The sequence below is a fragment of the Antrostomus carolinensis genome, unplaced genomic scaffold (assembly GCF_000700745.2).
Source record: "Antrostomus carolinensis isolate BGI_N321 unplaced genomic scaffold, ASM70074v2 scaffold6504, whole genome shotgun sequence".
Taxonomy (NCBI): domain Eukaryota; kingdom Metazoa; phylum Chordata; class Aves; order Caprimulgiformes; family Caprimulgidae; genus Antrostomus; species Antrostomus carolinensis.
Window position 1 is genome coordinate 32,777 of NW_010310022.1, and position 16,635 is coordinate 49,411.

The following is a 16,635-nucleotide window of genomic DNA, read 5'->3' on the forward strand; positions in this document are numbered from 1 at the left end:
TGAAATAATTAGCAGCTCTAGGTGCTACAAGCTAGACATTTACAATCAAGAGGACAGACAAAACATGGTAACAAGATCTCCTCACCGACGTATGTGATCCAGTAGTATAACTTAAATATATGATGACATCCACTTCCCTCTGTGGCCTTAAAAGTGGTGCACTGCTGGTATTGATGAAAAATCCAGCGTCTATCATGCCCAGCTGATCGGGATTTTCCATCAGCTGGTTGGGACGTGCATCTAACACAGTGTCTAAAAGGGAAATATTTATCAGAATAAGAAATGATTTGTAGGTATTTTGATGTAAAAAAAAATGCAAGGTGGAACTGATCGTCCCAGAAGCCTGGTTTAATTTAATTGCCACACCTGCAGATTGTCAAATAGGCATGGGAGGGCCTGAAAAATGCCACCTAAGTTCCTGTTCTGAAAAATCTGTGTTGAGATTTCAAGCAATCCATTCCAGTAGCTTGTCATTATCATTAGTACCAATAAGCTATTTCTAATACTTAACCTCCTTTACTTCATTTCAATCAATGTTTCATCTTTTATCTGTCATTGATTTGGAGAATTAAATATTCCCATCCCTTTTTACATTCAGATTTATGCCTTCCCTCAGCCCAGTCTTCTTTGGACTACAAAGCCTCATTCCTTTCCAGCTTTCTCTTGTAGGCCATATATTCTGAGATATTCCAGTTGCATCTGAAGTTAGAGGCACAGTCCCACCAAAGTCAGCTTTCTCCCATGTTCACTCTGCTCTTCACTACTTTAAATTCAGTTCTGTAACCTGCAAGCCTATCCTCTCAGTCTGGATCACAGAGATCTCGGTTAAAGCACATAAACATATGCTTAAAATTAAAAACAGTTGTAAGTACCTGGCAACACTGAAGTCTTAGTCTCTTTTCTCCGTTCAGAAAAGAAATACTCTCTCAGGAGACTTTTTTTTTCCCCCTGCCAAGACTGACAGGGTTCCTTCCTAAATTTTCCACCCCAAAACCACCTGAAAATTATGCCTGTTAAATAATAGTCCTCATTACCTTTCCAACGACAGAAGTGCTCATTGTCCAGGTAGTTGTTATGCAGCTGGTAGCCCTTCAGGAAATTGTGGTGTTGGGCAACGGAGAAGCGATCAGTCAATGCTCCCCGAAGAGCACTGGACAGGGGGCCAGGAGGGGTGTACATGCGAGTCCTCAGCTCGTGGGGTCTTGTAGGCAAAACCGGGTCTTCATCTAGAGGAGAAGAGAAAAAATGGTGAACTATTTGTTAATTGATATTCATTTCTGATTGTCCTGGTGTTTACGGAATCTCAAGGGTTGTTCTGGCACAATTCACTAAATGCACAGCAACTATTCTGAAGGAGAGGAGTAGCTGCTGGACAAAGCTCTGTTGATGGTCTTCAGCTTTGGCCTGAAGACTGTTCATCAAAAGCAGTCTTTAGTCTTGGAAAAGGGAGAAAATGTGGTTGAAGCATATGCTCCCACTCACTCAGATGGGCAACAACAGGGCATCGTGGGGTCTGTTGCAACACTGACAGTTTCTACCTGATGGTCACCCATGGCTACATGAACATATGCTTAATCAGTAGAATGACAACATCCCAGGAAAACCTAGGACATACATTCATATTTAGAAACTACGGGTAGTTTTCAGGGTGACGACATGGCAACCTATGTGGGTGAAAAGTAGAAATGGCACAAGGTGTGGTTTCCTGAAATCACAACCTGCTGGACCAAGTGGCTGATGGTGCAGCCAGAGAGACTTAGTGGTTTCCGTGATTGCACAGACGTATTTCTTTATTTTCAGGATGTCTGTAATTATAGTTACTATCGTATTAAACAATTTAGCAATAAAACTGTGGTTTCTGTATTGCTTCAGAAAATACCCTCTGGGCCTCGTTTATCTTTGCGCCAGGATGAATCTAATGCAGTAATTACTGTACTGAGTAATAACATAAAAACCCAGGAAATATTGATTAGCCTATTGATATTCATCTTTATGCTCTGCACAGGCAGTAAAAATAACTTTATTCACTGCCACTGGTTCTTGGTTCTGTATGGCTGAGTAAGAACGGGCAATGAGAGAATTTTTCACACTTGCTGAGAAATATGTGACCCCTCTAAAGCTCCCTCTTAAGGACAGAGTCTTTCAATCAGTAGGGTTTGAGTAAGTCTAGTAATTACAGCAGCATTTCCCTGGTTACTCTCTTCCTCTTAGTCTTTATGGTGGGAGGGGAAGTCATTATCTCTTAGGAGGATCCTACAACGATGGCTTCAACATAGTTGACAGGATGATGCCCAAAGACATCCAGAAGACTAAGTGATCATAAATGAAAGGCTTAATAATTCCTCACCAACTTCTTCTATTCTGTCTTGCGTCCATCTCTTCCAGAAATCCTCTGAACTGTGGGACAGTCCCCATATTTGTAATAAGTTCACAGAGAATATACTGCTCCACATACCTGTAAAGAGAATTAGTGAACACAAGGACACATTTTGACAGGAAACTACCCTTTCCCGTCTCTTTCAGTCTCTTGGAATAATTTTTGAATGGGCTTAATTCAAATATTTCTAAACTTATGGGCTGTTAAAGTCCTCTTAACTTCCTATGGCATTGGATCAGGCCTTGCTGTCTAGCCTACTGCACAACTTTGCCGCATGGTAAAGAGAGAGGAGAATGGAAGAGAAGTAAAGAAGAAAAAATACTCACTTGGGAAGCAAAATAAGAGCTCAGGCAATCCAGAGGGGTGAATTGGCTGTCTCAGCCATTCAGTTTGTAAGAGAAGATGATGGATGATGCTTTCACACCACAGCGTGTAAAGGCTGACAGATGCAGTGGGGTCTTGTTCCACTGTGCACTCTTTTCTCTATCCAGGATTGCCCCTCTCAGCCTGCCCACAGGGGCACTAGTGGCTTTGTTGACAAAACACAATGCTACCATTTCATCGGACGTTGTAAATTTAAATATGTATTCTCATCAGTCTACCACAAATGGACTTCCTAATTTTCAGTGAGACACAGAAACCAACACAGCATACACAGTATGTAGAAAATGAATTTGCCCAGTAGTGGGCCAGGTGAAAAGAACCAGCCCAAGAGGCAGTATTTTAAAGATATTCATTGGAATTGCAGACTATTTAATATCACAGCACATTTACTGAAACCAAGGAGCTTCTAAGCAGCACAAGTGTAAGCAGATGTGACTGAAACTGAACTGACACAGCTATGTGATCACCTGACAGTGATGCTGGTTCCTCGGTGAAGGGATATTACTGTTTTTACACACAACCCATCAGTACAAGTCAGGGACTGACCATAGAGGTTCAGACACACTTTGTTTCTAGTCATATTTTTTGCCCTGGGCAGCCTGTGTCTTTAGTAGATGAGATTCTCTGCATGGGGTTGAAGTTAAATCTCGCAGTGGAAGCACAGCTGTAGGTTTCCTGCAGTGTCAAAATTTACATAAATTGGAGTGCACTCAGAGAGGAATTTGAAGGATAACCAAAGTAGGAAACATTTCTTGCAATAAAAGCATTAAGGAACTTTATCTGTCCCACACATACAACACTTAAAAAGTTTGTGCATCCAGAGACAGTAAGAAGAAACTGGAAAAAGGTGTGGGATTCTTTACTGCTACTACAAACTTCCACACACCCCCATTTCCTGGCAGGTGGTATCATAGCAACATTCCATATGTTAGACCAGAAATATCCACCTTCCGACCAACAGCATTGCACTGCTCCGAAATACCTCTGTGACAGGACAACATAATACATCACCTTGAAGATAGCAGATCCGGGATTCGGGGACCCTTTTTAACAAGCGTCCCATGAAGAACTCGCTTCCAAAATGCTCTGTTGGAATGAACGCACCGTACTTCAGCAGCCCCACCTCGTAGGGGGTGAACTCCACCCACTCTGCAATACAGAAACAAGGGGACACTTGGAGGGCTCCCATTGTATAGATGGGTGTAGAGAGAGAGGTGGTAAGGGTATAAACCACCCTGACCTTACTTATAAATGATGGCCTGCAAGGCCAGGCTGGCAAAGGGGAGGCAGGAGCAGGTACGCTGCTGATGGTGGTGCTGTCTGTGGCACAAGGCACACGCCGGGAGCATGGCAAGGCTCCAGCTCTTACACACACTGGTCCAGGGTTCCCCAGAGTGCATGAGGTTTTGTTCTGCCCTTGCATATGCCACATATAGGTGAAAGTACATCCACTGTTAACAATACAGTTAATTTCACTTCCCTTGAATAATTTGGTTCTGTACAAAGATAGGTACTCAGCTCTTCAGAAACTGGGTTTTTTGCAAGAAGCCAATTGTACTCTTTCTGTATGTTACTAAGGAAAACAGAACAAGTCCTTGACTTTCTCAGATGTCCTCTCCAAGTGAAGCGCAGTTGTCTGATACAACTGCAGTGTGAGCAAATACTGGGACAGAAAGGTCATACACCATAATCTCTCTTTCATTGAGAAGTGGTTCATTTTTTCACCTCAACCATAAAAATTTGATCTAAATTTCTTCTCCTCCTCCAGCTACTTCTCCCCATGGAAAAGGATAACCAAAACAATAAGCAAAGCAAAAGACTCAGTTGGGAGTAGGTTGAATGCTTTCCCAAGATTTCTCACATCTGTGTGTTCTTTCTTCATATTGAAACTATAACTAGGCGTGGACAAAAAAAAAAAAATAAATCTCAGACAAATCCAATGTCTCTTATTCTAGGCAGATCAGATAATAATTTAAAAATGGCCTTTCTGGCAGGATTTTGATTGCGTATGTCTAGACGGTGAAATGCTGACCTCAAAAAGCTCTTGTATTAAAATTTTAAGCCTTGGAGGTGATGGTTATTTCTCCAAAAAGCAACTAACACACCGAGGTTGTTTTATCCAAGTGGTACCAAGCAGAGAAGAGCAAATTACAGGAATGCAGTTGCCAGTTTTAGTCCCACAGGATCTGAAACATCATCCTTACCTTTGAAATCATTGGTGCTGTAGTTGTCCCGGACACAGACTGACACATAGATGGGCAGTGGGTTCTGGCCATCGCACAGTGCTTCTTGCTGGTCTGAAAGCTTGTGGGGGTCTTTCTGTTTTTGAAAAAAAAAAAAACAAAAAAACAGTTATGTGAGAAGAGATGGAAACAACACAGGGTGGACTTGACAGCCCCAGTGCTAGTGGAGCTGGGTAACTCTTCCCCCAGCATGTAGGACATGCCATGTCAGTTCCATTGCACAGACCATCCTGGGAACACACCCATTGATGACAGACCAGGGTCCTAAGGTTGGCCTGACTTTGGACATGCGTTTACAAAGAGTTGAGGAGAGGGAAAACTACTTCTGCATTAATGTCTGTACATACTAGAAAGCACTGCCCTGGCAAGTTGAAGAAGGGACAAGCTGCTCCTCAGGATGAGGAGCATAGTGAGCAGTGCTTGCTCTCCTGGGGCTGAAGGAAACCCTTGAGCAAGTTGGTGTTGAGTTTCCTTTCTTAGTGCACACCAGCTATCACAGTTCAGCCTTGCATGGGGACTGAAATTTGGCAGCAAATAATTTGCATCCCTCCTAACTACTTTTCTAGAAGAGCATATTCTTATTGAAGAGGTTTGTAAGAAACGCATAAAATTTCATGAAGTGCTGACAAGAGCAGCTAGTTCTGGCAGATTAGGGAGAGGTTAATGATTACATAGCAATAGTTTGCATTGCTCAAAGTGAAAGATGCTTGGCTAAATTGTGAGAGGGACTTTGTCTAACTGAGATTTTAAAAGTGGCAGCTATTTAGCTTATATCTTTGTTTTATGTGTAGTATTCCTCTCTGTACATATTTATTTTCTATAAATACTATATACTAATAGTATATATACTTATATAAAAATAAAGAAATAATTAGAAAGACAATGAGCGGCTGAATGACTGCAGCATTTCTGTCCCCGCTGGAGGACACTTCTGTTCAATTCTCAACTACTCATCCCTTCCCACTACCTAAGTGCCAAAGCACTCATCCTTGAACTCTGGTCCAGCTGGAGAGAAGAGGGTGTGGACTGCTGTGCTGTAGGGGTAGAAATCACTTGAAATAATAGAAAAGTTAAATTGTCACTGCTTGTAAAAATTAATATCACTTAAACCTTCTATTGTCTGAGCAGTCCTTGCCAGTACAAGTAAAATATGCATTTGCCTCCTTTGTACCTGCAGATCAAGTTACCTGACAGTGGATGTCAGTCACCAAGCACTCTAGCTGTTTCGTGCTTGCTTTGGATCATTTTCACTCTGTTGAGGTTAGTCTGCTTTGCTTCTGGAACTCTTTTTGCATGCGTAATCTCCACCTCAGGCAGACTACCTGAGATTGCTTCTAATCTGGACTTGAAATGGCTGTATCCACAACCTAATTTATTAACGTTTAGGATGCATTTCTCCCTAGGCAGACTATTGAAGAAACTGAAAAAAGCCTGACAGTTTTCTGACATGGGGAACTCTACTCTGTTTTGAGGTAGGTTCTCTGAATTGATGGGCTAGTTTCCTCTTCAATCACTAAAAGAAAAATATATGGTTCTGTAAGAAATGGAAGGTATGTCATACCCCATCATTTAGTAAGTACTCAATCATAAGCCCCCATAGATCTATAAATGATGTCCTGTATCCCTCTTCTCTCCGCTGACAAAGCTGCTTGTTGTAGTACTTCATGCGATCCATAGAGAAACAGCCCATTTTGCATTTGGTTGCATGTTTCTGGGCTTCACCAATATGCGAGTCTAGGTCCTTCTGCGACCAGTAGGCGTCTCTGTATAAGTTGGCCATGGTCCTGGAGAAAGGTAATATAGACAGCAAAAATGAAAAACAGCAAAAAGAGACTTTAAATATTCTGGCATTGGAGTTTACATTTAGGGATTCACTTCTACTCATATATGCTCAGGTTTTACTGCTCCATCCAACAGAATGGATGTGATTAAGATTTTCTATGACTGTTTTAAAGATGGCTCTGAAAGACAAGGGTCTTTTTTTTTAATGTTCCTGACTTTTTTTTTTTTAATAGAACTGGCAGCACCTTAAGGGATAATATTGCCAAGTGTGAATATAGAATTTCTTCTGAAGCAGAATTTAGGCAAAAATTAAAATAAATTTTCTTTGCTTGTTTTTAGAACCATAATTCAGGTCACACCAGCTGCTATCTCTTGATTTTGTGTCACTTAGTGTTAATCTTTTGGTATCACTACGCTTTATTTTAATACCATCCCCTATTTCACTAACCTTCCCTACGTGGGACCATCAGATGTTGGGCAGTTGTAGGTCCTGTGAACAAGGAATAACACTGCCCAAGGGAACTCAGTCTTTCCCAAACTGATGGGTTGCAGGGGAGAGTGTGCACCATCCTACAGTTTTCTCTGTGTGGCTAGTTCAAATGCAGAGCCAGTCTCAGAAATTACTGTGAACAACAACAACTAGGATGTCAGCGGAGAGAGGAAGAGGTGTGGTGCCATGGACAGTCTTACATCTACAGTAACTACTTAGAAACCATTTTGACAAGTGTAATAGTCGTATACATATTTAACTGCTGTAAACATGGAGTTGAAAAGCACAGTAAAGAACTACTAATCAAAAATAGGTGCATCAGATCAAGCTAATATTTAAAGGTCTGTAACTGAGAAGCAGTTTGTTTCTACAATGTTTGAAGAAAATCTCTGCAAGCAGCATCACCCTCAAAAGGCCTGGCCAAGCCTTCTGCACAAGCTGGCTTACCACGTGGTGCCAGACAGCCCGCTGATGTATGTTACACAATCCAGGAGATTTAATTTCTTGAGTCCCAGGAGACTTCCATATAGTCCTGTCATTGACTTCAGTCCTCCACCTGTTGTGATGATGGCCACAACGGGGACCTGTTGTGCAGAGAGGATGGGACATTCACACTGACAGCAGTCAACATGGTGCCCTGGAGTGCCATGGGGTCTGGTCACCACACCCAGCCCAGGTCCCGATCTCAGAGCCTGGGTCCTGTTTCAGAAGGAAAGGCTCTGAAACCAAGCAATGACTGCTACTGCTGCTTCCCTTTGGATAAACATGGTTTCAGAGATGAACTCAAACCTGGGATCTTGCCCATTTTTAAGGCGAATGAGGGCACAGATGAACAAGAAGAAGCCCTTCTGTAGAGGCAAAAATGTATTTTCTCTACATTTCCCACTCCTTTGCAACTTTTTTCTTATTTCACACCTCTGCTACTACTGTTTGCAAATCACATGCCAACCCCATGAAGAAATACGCCCAGTTCACAGCCAGTGCAGTTAAGGTACTCTTATCAATGTTGTTATTCTTCAGTTTCATGAAGTTACTTTAAAACAAATTAGATTAATTTCGAGGAATTTCAAAACTGCAAGAAAGAGAAGATATTATAAGAAGCACTCAGAGATTTTTATCCTAAATTCTCACAAAGTGATGAAAACTGAACAAAAGAAGAAATATTTGTTATGTAATGTATCTAATATACATACAGTATTTCTGAACCAAGCCAGTTGTAGCATAGGATGGCAGGGATGAACTCACCTCAGATCTGACAAATTCTCAATTGAAATTCATGAAGGATGCAACTACTGCAATTAGTGTTTCTTGCAATAGCAAAACTTGGCAGCAGAAGCACATGCACTAGCTGGTACCCACACAACAGATACAGCTGGCCCATTTTGCTGACCAGTCATCTGGAAGAATACACAAAGGCACTAGAAATTCAAGATCCACCCCCACAGACACACGTACTTCACAATCCTGCAGATCCTGTTGTAAGTGAAAAACATTTTTCAGGGCACTTGCTACATATCTCTTCCTTTTCCCCAGGAAAGCCATCTCCTCTGAACATAAGTCAAACCCAAAGCGCATGTCCAAGTCTTGGTGGCAGGAACAATTACTAGGATAGAAACATATTAGCACACCCATATCAATCTTAGGACTTTGATCAGAGATAATTACTTCTAGCACCCTTCCCTTCAAGGTCATCGGTGTAACATGACAGGAGCAGGAGAGGATATTCTAACTATTTTTAAAAGTAAGAAAATTTTTTTCCGTTAGCAAGCTTAATCAGTGGCATTATATCCCATTATTACTAATTGATCAAGGAGCAATGTACAGGATTTATAAATGAAACAAAATATTTAAATTAATATTTAAAAATTAAAATAATTACAAGTTTAGAAAATCTGTGCAAATGTTCAAAAGTGAGGGTATTGGTTCCCCTTTTCATCATAAATTTTCTCATCCTAAATCTAAAATAAAACCAAATTTTGAAATGTTGGCGTTTCCAACATGAAGGGAACTTCCCATTTTGAACAACTGGAGCGGGAACGCATCCCCCTCTAGTGGTGAGCATCGCTGGGGGAGGAAACCCATCCACCGTACAACCCTGCTTGCTAGAGGGATGACCCCGGTGACATCCAGCCCCTGGATCGATGGAGATAGGTCACTGAATTTAGTGGGGCAGGATTTCACTTCCACTGCTCTGATCTGTCTGCACTTGCACAAGCTGTCTCATGGATCGATGCTGGCAGCTGTATTTCAAAAAATTGTAAAGTATAATATTCCTCAGAGGAAGATTGTATTTGCATAATTTTTTAAATTCAATAACTCATTCCTTAAAAATCCACTGTTACAGCTTTTTTCACTGGGCATGTGTGCTCTTCCACTCCCTAACCTCCCTCCTGTCTCTTTCTTCCTTGGCACTTCCAAGGCATCAATGGGCAAGAGATCTGGCATGGTGTCTTCAGACCAGAGCTACCTATGGATGCCCTGGCCAGGTATGCAAAATGGCAGAGTTTCACTTTTTCTTTCTGTGACGGAACTTCTCTCTTCTACTGAGTCCATAATTTCAATTAAACTAGTAATGAAATATATTTTGAGATTTCTCCACCATTAGGTTTGCATAAAATCAGCCAAGTTATTACTATTGTGTTTGTAAATGAAGGCACGCAAGGGGAACTGAGTTGGGTGGAGCTGCAAAAGCCAGTTTCCACTGTAAAACAAGATACAAACAACCTGCTGTTAAAAAATCTCAGAATGTGAAATAAGTAAATGGGGAACATTTTTTCTGTTCTAGAATAATGCTGGTTTTCTTGTTGTCATTCATCACTTGCCTTTCTGAAATGAATGATGGAAAATTCTGTTTGCATTTAAAATTGTTATTTTTTCCCTTTCAGGCTCACTTAAAAAAAAATAAAAAAAAAATTCAATGTGCCCAGTTCTGTGTTACATATAGTTACATATACATAACACAAAACGTCTTCATGTTTACTGATGAGTATTAATGAGCATGTCTATAGATGTCAAATCACTAGCTACATTGTCTGCCTGAGTTTCTACTCAATATACAGTATAACTGTACTTAACAATACAAGGTTTATCAATACTGAATAGTGACAGTTAAGAAAAGAACAATTTTATAATTTCAGATCAAGTTTAAAGTTTACTCTGTCCATTTTAGTCAGTTTTGTTCTTTCTGTGAATTTCAGAGGCTGATTTTGATCAAAAAATAATATTCCTTGCCGAGTATGGAAGGGATAATGTTAAAACAAATACATGTTTATCAATATTTATTGATTAAAGCCAACTATTCCTAAGCTCATTATGTAGAATATACTGTGCACATCTTTTATATTTTCTTAAAAGCATGTTCTAGTTTTCAGACTGAGAATGCCTGCTTGTGTCATTTCCATGTGGCTAAACCAATATCAAAATCAATAACCCAGGTCTTTCGGAACAGAGTAAGATTTCTTACCAGCTTTGTGCTGTCACGTTCAAGTCAAACCTTTTCTCCTGGAAAACAAGAATGAGTACTGTAATTTTTAAATTTTCATTCTAAAATTTTGTTTTTCCCTCTCTGTCTTGGGGTTAGAGTTTGATTTAGACCTCAGCAAGAACTGGCAATTGCAAAGTTAAATGGCTGAGATCTCAGCATGTATTTCCAAAAGCATTCACTTATCCTTAGTGGAACATCCCTGCCCACAGATCCCAGATGCTTCGAGGTTGCAGAAACCATTAACAATCTTGGTATAGGAGGTTCCCAAGACTCGTGCAGTAGGTCCCATTTCCTGTGTTATTCACAAGATATCTGCAGCATCCTGAAATACCATTTTTTTGTACTTTCCCCATTCTTTGTACTCTAATACACAGCAGATCTTTGACATCCAAGCAGTCTCACAGTGAAGAGACTGCAAGCCCGCATTTGCTTCTGCCAAAACTTCATCCTGTCTTAAAATCATTATTGCAACCTTCATTTTAATTGACAAAAACTGCTCTGTTCTCAGAGGATATTTTAATGGCCATGAAATCTGATGTTCTCCTACTTCTTCATAACATAACAATTAATATTTGGAAAAGATTGTCCCTTATAATCTGGACATTTGTAGATGTTTCTTAACAGGAACACATTTTTTTTATAGTAAAGATCCTTTTCTTCTGTTAATTTCATTCAAAATTATACAGCACATACATGTATTTCAAGTAATATTCTCATGATTTTCTTTAAAATCCGTATGTTATGTCTAATATTTTCAATATATTTTAACATATTGTCCTTTCAAATGCATGGTTTACTAAGGACAGGTTTATTGACTTTTTCCTAGCTCATGTCCAAGGAGTAATTTTCAGTTTGAACCCTAAGCAAAGGAAGGGTCAGTGAGTCTTTGGGTAAACAGGGAGAGATGTACTGAAGGAATCATCGTATTTTACAACATTCTTCTTGTCTGTGTATCCACTACTGGCACATAATGGAGACTAGTAGAGGGATAACCTGCTTCTGTGGAGAAAACATCTGGAGAAACAAAGCTTCTCTTTGTTCAAGGTCTGAGAAACAACCAACATTTCTGACCCTCTTAGCAGCCATCTGAGACAATATTATGGGGAATGGTTTCTACCTGATTGACCTTTTATTCCTAACAGCTGGAAGTGATGCTCACCTCTGCAATGGTCGTTTTCCTTCCCATGGGCAGAGAATTCAGCATCACCGCTGGGGAACCCGTCTCTGTACTGTACTTACAGGTCCACTGGGAAAACAACATGTTTTAGGACAAAAACAGTAACGTGTTTACTTTCTCCCCCTCCTCCCACTTTCCAGAGAGGCACCTATGGTCATTTAATCATTAAGGCCACTTCCAACATACAGGGTGGTAGCGCCTCTTCTTTGGCAACATGACATCCAGTGTTGGCTCTGTGTACTTGATATAGTGGAACTTGGTGGGACCCAATGGGCTGGCCACTCCGTCGGGGCCCAGCGTGATATCCCGTGTCCCCTCAAAGGAGCCCTTCACAGTGAGGGAGAGCTCTTTCTCTAAAAAAGCAAAACAGAGGTCATGAGAAATATTACTGGGATTTAAGCAGAAAATCGTGCTGGCTTGATTAAAAGTGAGGTGCAGGCAGCAGAGCTGTAGAGTATGGACCACAGCTTTGTCTAGTGGAAAGCACTCTGAAGGGGGCCCTGGCAGCAAAGGGAAAGGAGCAAAATGGATGTTATTTTCATAGAAAGGGAGACTGTATATTCTTGTGGCTGTACAGAATTGGGATTTCAACTCTAGTGCAGGTCTAATAGACTTTATTTACATATACCTAAGGGAGTAGAAGATGCAGTCATTAAAGTCTACAACATCCTAATGTGTTTACCTGGTGTTAACTGCACTGAATACTGTAAGTATTATTTATTCCACCAACACATTAAATGAAAGGGGCGTTATTTCATCATGCAATTATTGGTAAATAGATAACAAAGCAATAATCTTACTTGATTTTTGCTGCATCCTCTCTGCAACTTCAACTTCCAAGCAGCAAAGTTCACGACACTGTAAAAGACAGAGCAACCTCACTACAGGAAACTGTGAATCACTCAGCTTTTGGACATGTCTTGTAACCTATAGTGCCTAATTCCCTGGCATTTCTGGGGCTTTGCCCAGTAGCCATTGACCAAGAAAAAGGAAAAGCTTTGGAGGGAGTTGTAGAGCATCCTCTAGTGACAATGACATATGATTGCACACAGTAAGAGGGAGATACAAAGGAAGAAAATCGGGAGCATTTTCAGGATAGTCACATAGCTACAAAGGGTTGAACTGGGAAAAACAAAAATTAAAGATACATTGCTGAGAGATCAAGAGTCAGTAGTAGAAATGGTTTTCTGAAGAAGCATTGCTATTAACATTTTGGGTTGTTTTTTTTTTAATGGCACTCACTCTTCTTTCACATAATGTAATTACGATAAGTCAATACTCAGTGCTGAGCTTACCCACTAGGCATCGCTCATCTCTCAGGAGAGGAAAGGTCTGGGCAGGTTATCAGCAAGTGGCTTCACGGTCTTTTTACCACTATGCTTTTTTAGACAGCAGTAAATTTTTTGACAGAGTACTTGTACTAGAGGAAAGCTCTCTCTGTGTGGTATGTTGAAATACAGGACAAATGGGAATTAATGGGGTAATCACCAATGAATAGGGCAATGAAATATTCCATTCTCAAAGTATCTAAATAGGAAAGAGGGAAGAAAGAGAAAGAATTGGCCTACTGGCTTCTCTAACACCCACCCTCTCTTCCTCTTTATATTAAGAAAACATTTATAGAAAATTTCTTGGGAAAAAGACGCATACCACCAGGACTCCATTGGTAGCAATGGATTCATGAGGACCAGAGCTGGAAAACAAAATGAAAAACATGGATTTTTTTACATCAAACAAATGCCCACTCATCCTTTCCCAGGATGCTGCCCTTTCTCCCCATGTAGAAGAACAACAGCCAAAGGGACCCCAGCAGTTATCTAACAAGCTCCTTTCCATGCTTGCTTGGACCGAGCGCTGCTCTGAGGGGACTTGCCTCTGTACCAAAGGTGAGCAATGTGTATCATGGCTACTTTTTTTTGCAGTGTAATCACATGATCATCTAAAATGTTTAGGCAGTCAAATTCTTCTCCTCACTATAACATGTAAAGTACATGTATTTCAGTGGTAACTTGCTAATACACCAGCATATCCCCATTGGGAAGCCCAGTTCTATGTATTTGCTGGTATGCAAATACAATCAAAGAGGCACAGGGCAGTGGGCACCAATTACATGGGAAAAAAAACTTTCCAGATAATTCAGGTGAAGTCAGGAGATGGTGTGGAGTGACTTGAATTCTGGTCTTGGCTCCCCACTAGTCTGGGGGATAACTTTAGTCTGGTCACTTAATTTCTACTGTCTCTTAATTACCTTGTGGTCACACAAAGACAAAAATACTGATTCATATGGACAGCAGGCTGAGCATGTTGGAGGAAAAGCCCTACACTAGAGCTCCAACGCATTGTCATTGTGTTGGGCAGAAAGAAAACAGAATTGTTAGAACCAAAACAGTGCTGCAAGGGAAAATCAAAGGAGTCAGAGATACACTGGAAACCTAACCAGGATGGTTCAACATGAGGAGTCTGTCCAATGCATAAACTGAAACAAGCGTGGAAAGATTGATGCACACGTGCATGCACACACAAGTGCATGCATACATACTCTGAAGTGTCCTCAGGTAGACAAATCCAACATTATGGATAGAAAAGACAAAGCTGGGAAGTTGCATCTTTGAGAGGAACTAAACAACAGAACAAGCTAACTGAAAGGATCAGCTGGGTGTCTGAGATGGCAGTAATGATGTAGGAGAAGTCTGGCACTTTTTTACAAATTCCACAAAGCATAACTTCTAATACTATTTCTTTATTTTAGCATTTAGTGATTTTTGCTTTTTAAAAAAATACTGTGTATATCACTTACGCAGCCTCCAATTTGAATTCAACCTCTAGCTCCTCCTTGGCCTGCAAGCAAGAACAAGAAATTAAATTAAGTAGCTACATACATGCTTTATACCTTGTCTAAATCTACGTCCCTGGTGTGCAGTATCGAAGTAATTGGTTACAGTGCACAGCCTATGATAAATATTTCAGACTGGAAGGACAGAAACAACATTTCAAACCAGATAGCTTAATGATTCCTTCTTCATCTCCTTCCTTCTTCAAAGTATCATCAAAACAACCTGTACTTTTCTCTCAGTATGAAACACTCCACAAACACAATTTGCAAATTTTTTGTCTTCTGAATTCTAATTTTTTCTCCTAACTATTTCTGGTACTGTCCTTGCTATTAGCTTGGAAGTTAAAGATACTTCCCACCCATCACTTTAAGATAATAAACAAAGACTGGTATTATTGAGTGATTCAGAGTTACAGCTATGCAGCCCTCTGTAAGGCAGTGGTTGATATGTATGAGCTAGTTGTGAGTGACCTAGTTTGGGTACTAGAAGCAATCTGCCCATGCTGCATGCGAGTTATTTCACTGATCTCACCCATAGATCTCAAAAGGCATCAAGATTCTTTTTCCTATTTTATACATGGGAAACTGAGAAACAGAGTAAATCAGTCATTTGCAGCTCCAAAACCGTGCTAATTCAGATAGATGAGCCAGCAGGCTCAACCCTAGTAAGGTATCTCTGCAGAGGACAGTGCTGGGATAAACACAGGGGCAACTTATTTTGCCTTTGAGGTGAAAGTAGATACAAAGTGTATCTTTTGGGTAGTACCTATGAATTACATGGAAAAAAAATTGCAGATTATTCACCCTGCAACAGCTGTGCAGCCTTGATGTTGCTCAGACATAGCTCACAGTCAGATCACTCCCCTACCTACCACACTGTTTCAGTTATACGCTCTTTAACAATTTATAAAAATACTGGGAGGAGGGGATCAAGCTCTTAAAGCCAGATTTTTTTACCACATTTTTTGTGTTTATATTTTGAATGGCAATTCGTGTACCCATTATTGGGATAAGTCATCCATGACAGTCAGAAAGCTCACCCCAAGATTTTGAAAATGTTGTATAACTTCCCACTGGCTTCTTAGTTGTTTTATTTTTTGCTCTCACCTCCGGGCTGGGCTTAAAGTACAGGAGAACTGTTCTTTCAATTGGAAGTTTAGCGGTATCAAAGAGCGTACAGAGGAGATGGTCATCTGGAGTAGCAAAATCCTCATCATACACTGTCAGCTCCAGCACGTTCTGGAAAAAGAGGGAGAAGGGGGTTTTATAGTTTCTACAGTCTGGACATCATTAGCACTAGGGAGAAAGAATGTTGGGGACATGCTTGAGAAGAAAGGTGGAGAAATTATCATTCTCCTTTGGAAAAACATACTGTAAATCAAATATTCATTCTCCCCTAGTTCAGTTTACTTGCTGTAATATGAGTAATACATAAGCTATACCTACATGACAGCTTAGTTAGCTCCCAAATTCTGTACCCATCTTGCACTGATTCATGAGAGTCTCTAGATTCCCTGAAACTTCAATATTGAGCTCAGTTTCTGGCTCTCCTAAACAGCACCACCAAACTGTGTTCACAGTCCTTGCTGCTGATAAACAATTTGAACAGTCCTTTTTCATGTGCCATCTCTTAAATAATTCCTAGGCTCGGTTCAGGAGATAAGACCCACCATACACAAAATCTTCAGGCTGCTTCAAGCAAACAACTTGGCTCCCTACCTTGACCTGACTCTGGATCCTGAAGTAGAAGGTTTCGTTCCACACTGGATTGCTGGAGTTTCTCACAGTTTTAGTGCGGGACTTTTCACATGTCGCAGTTGGCAGCCACAACGACACGTAGCAATCAGCCTGGCTTACTGTGTAGG

At 40.6% G+C, this 16,635-nt stretch overlaps 1 protein-coding gene across 1 annotated transcript in view; it reads right to left on the reverse strand.

Moving 5' to 3' along the window:
- Positions 1–16,635, reverse strand: part of LOC104523617 (cytosolic phospholipase A2 epsilon-like) — a 34,532-nt gene that overhangs the window by 2,576 nt on the left and 15,321 nt on the right. Inside the window, exons 4-19 of the mRNA XM_010166264.2 lie at positions 16,490–16,626; positions 15,878–16,009; positions 14,735–14,775; positions 13,588–13,630; positions 12,738–12,795; positions 12,124–12,290; positions 11,920–12,006; positions 10,740–10,777; positions 8,732–8,879; positions 7,724–7,860; positions 6,566–6,788; positions 4,966–5,080; positions 3,773–3,910; positions 2,348–2,455; positions 1,035–1,226; positions 86–252 (exon numbers count right to left, since the gene is read on the reverse strand). Of these exons, the coding sequence (XP_010164566.2) occupies positions 86–252; positions 1,035–1,226; positions 2,348–2,455; positions 3,773–3,910; positions 4,966–5,080; positions 6,566–6,788; positions 7,724–7,860; positions 8,732–8,879; positions 10,740–10,777; positions 11,920–12,006; positions 12,124–12,290; positions 12,738–12,795; positions 13,588–13,630; positions 14,735–14,775; positions 15,878–16,009; positions 16,490–16,626 (1,931 nt within the window). The remainder of the gene's footprint in view (positions 1–85; positions 253–1,034; positions 1,227–2,347; positions 2,456–3,772; positions 3,911–4,965; positions 5,081–6,565; positions 6,789–7,723; positions 7,861–8,731; positions 8,880–10,739; positions 10,778–11,919; positions 12,007–12,123; positions 12,291–12,737; positions 12,796–13,587; positions 13,631–14,734; positions 14,776–15,877; positions 16,010–16,489; positions 16,627–16,635) is intronic.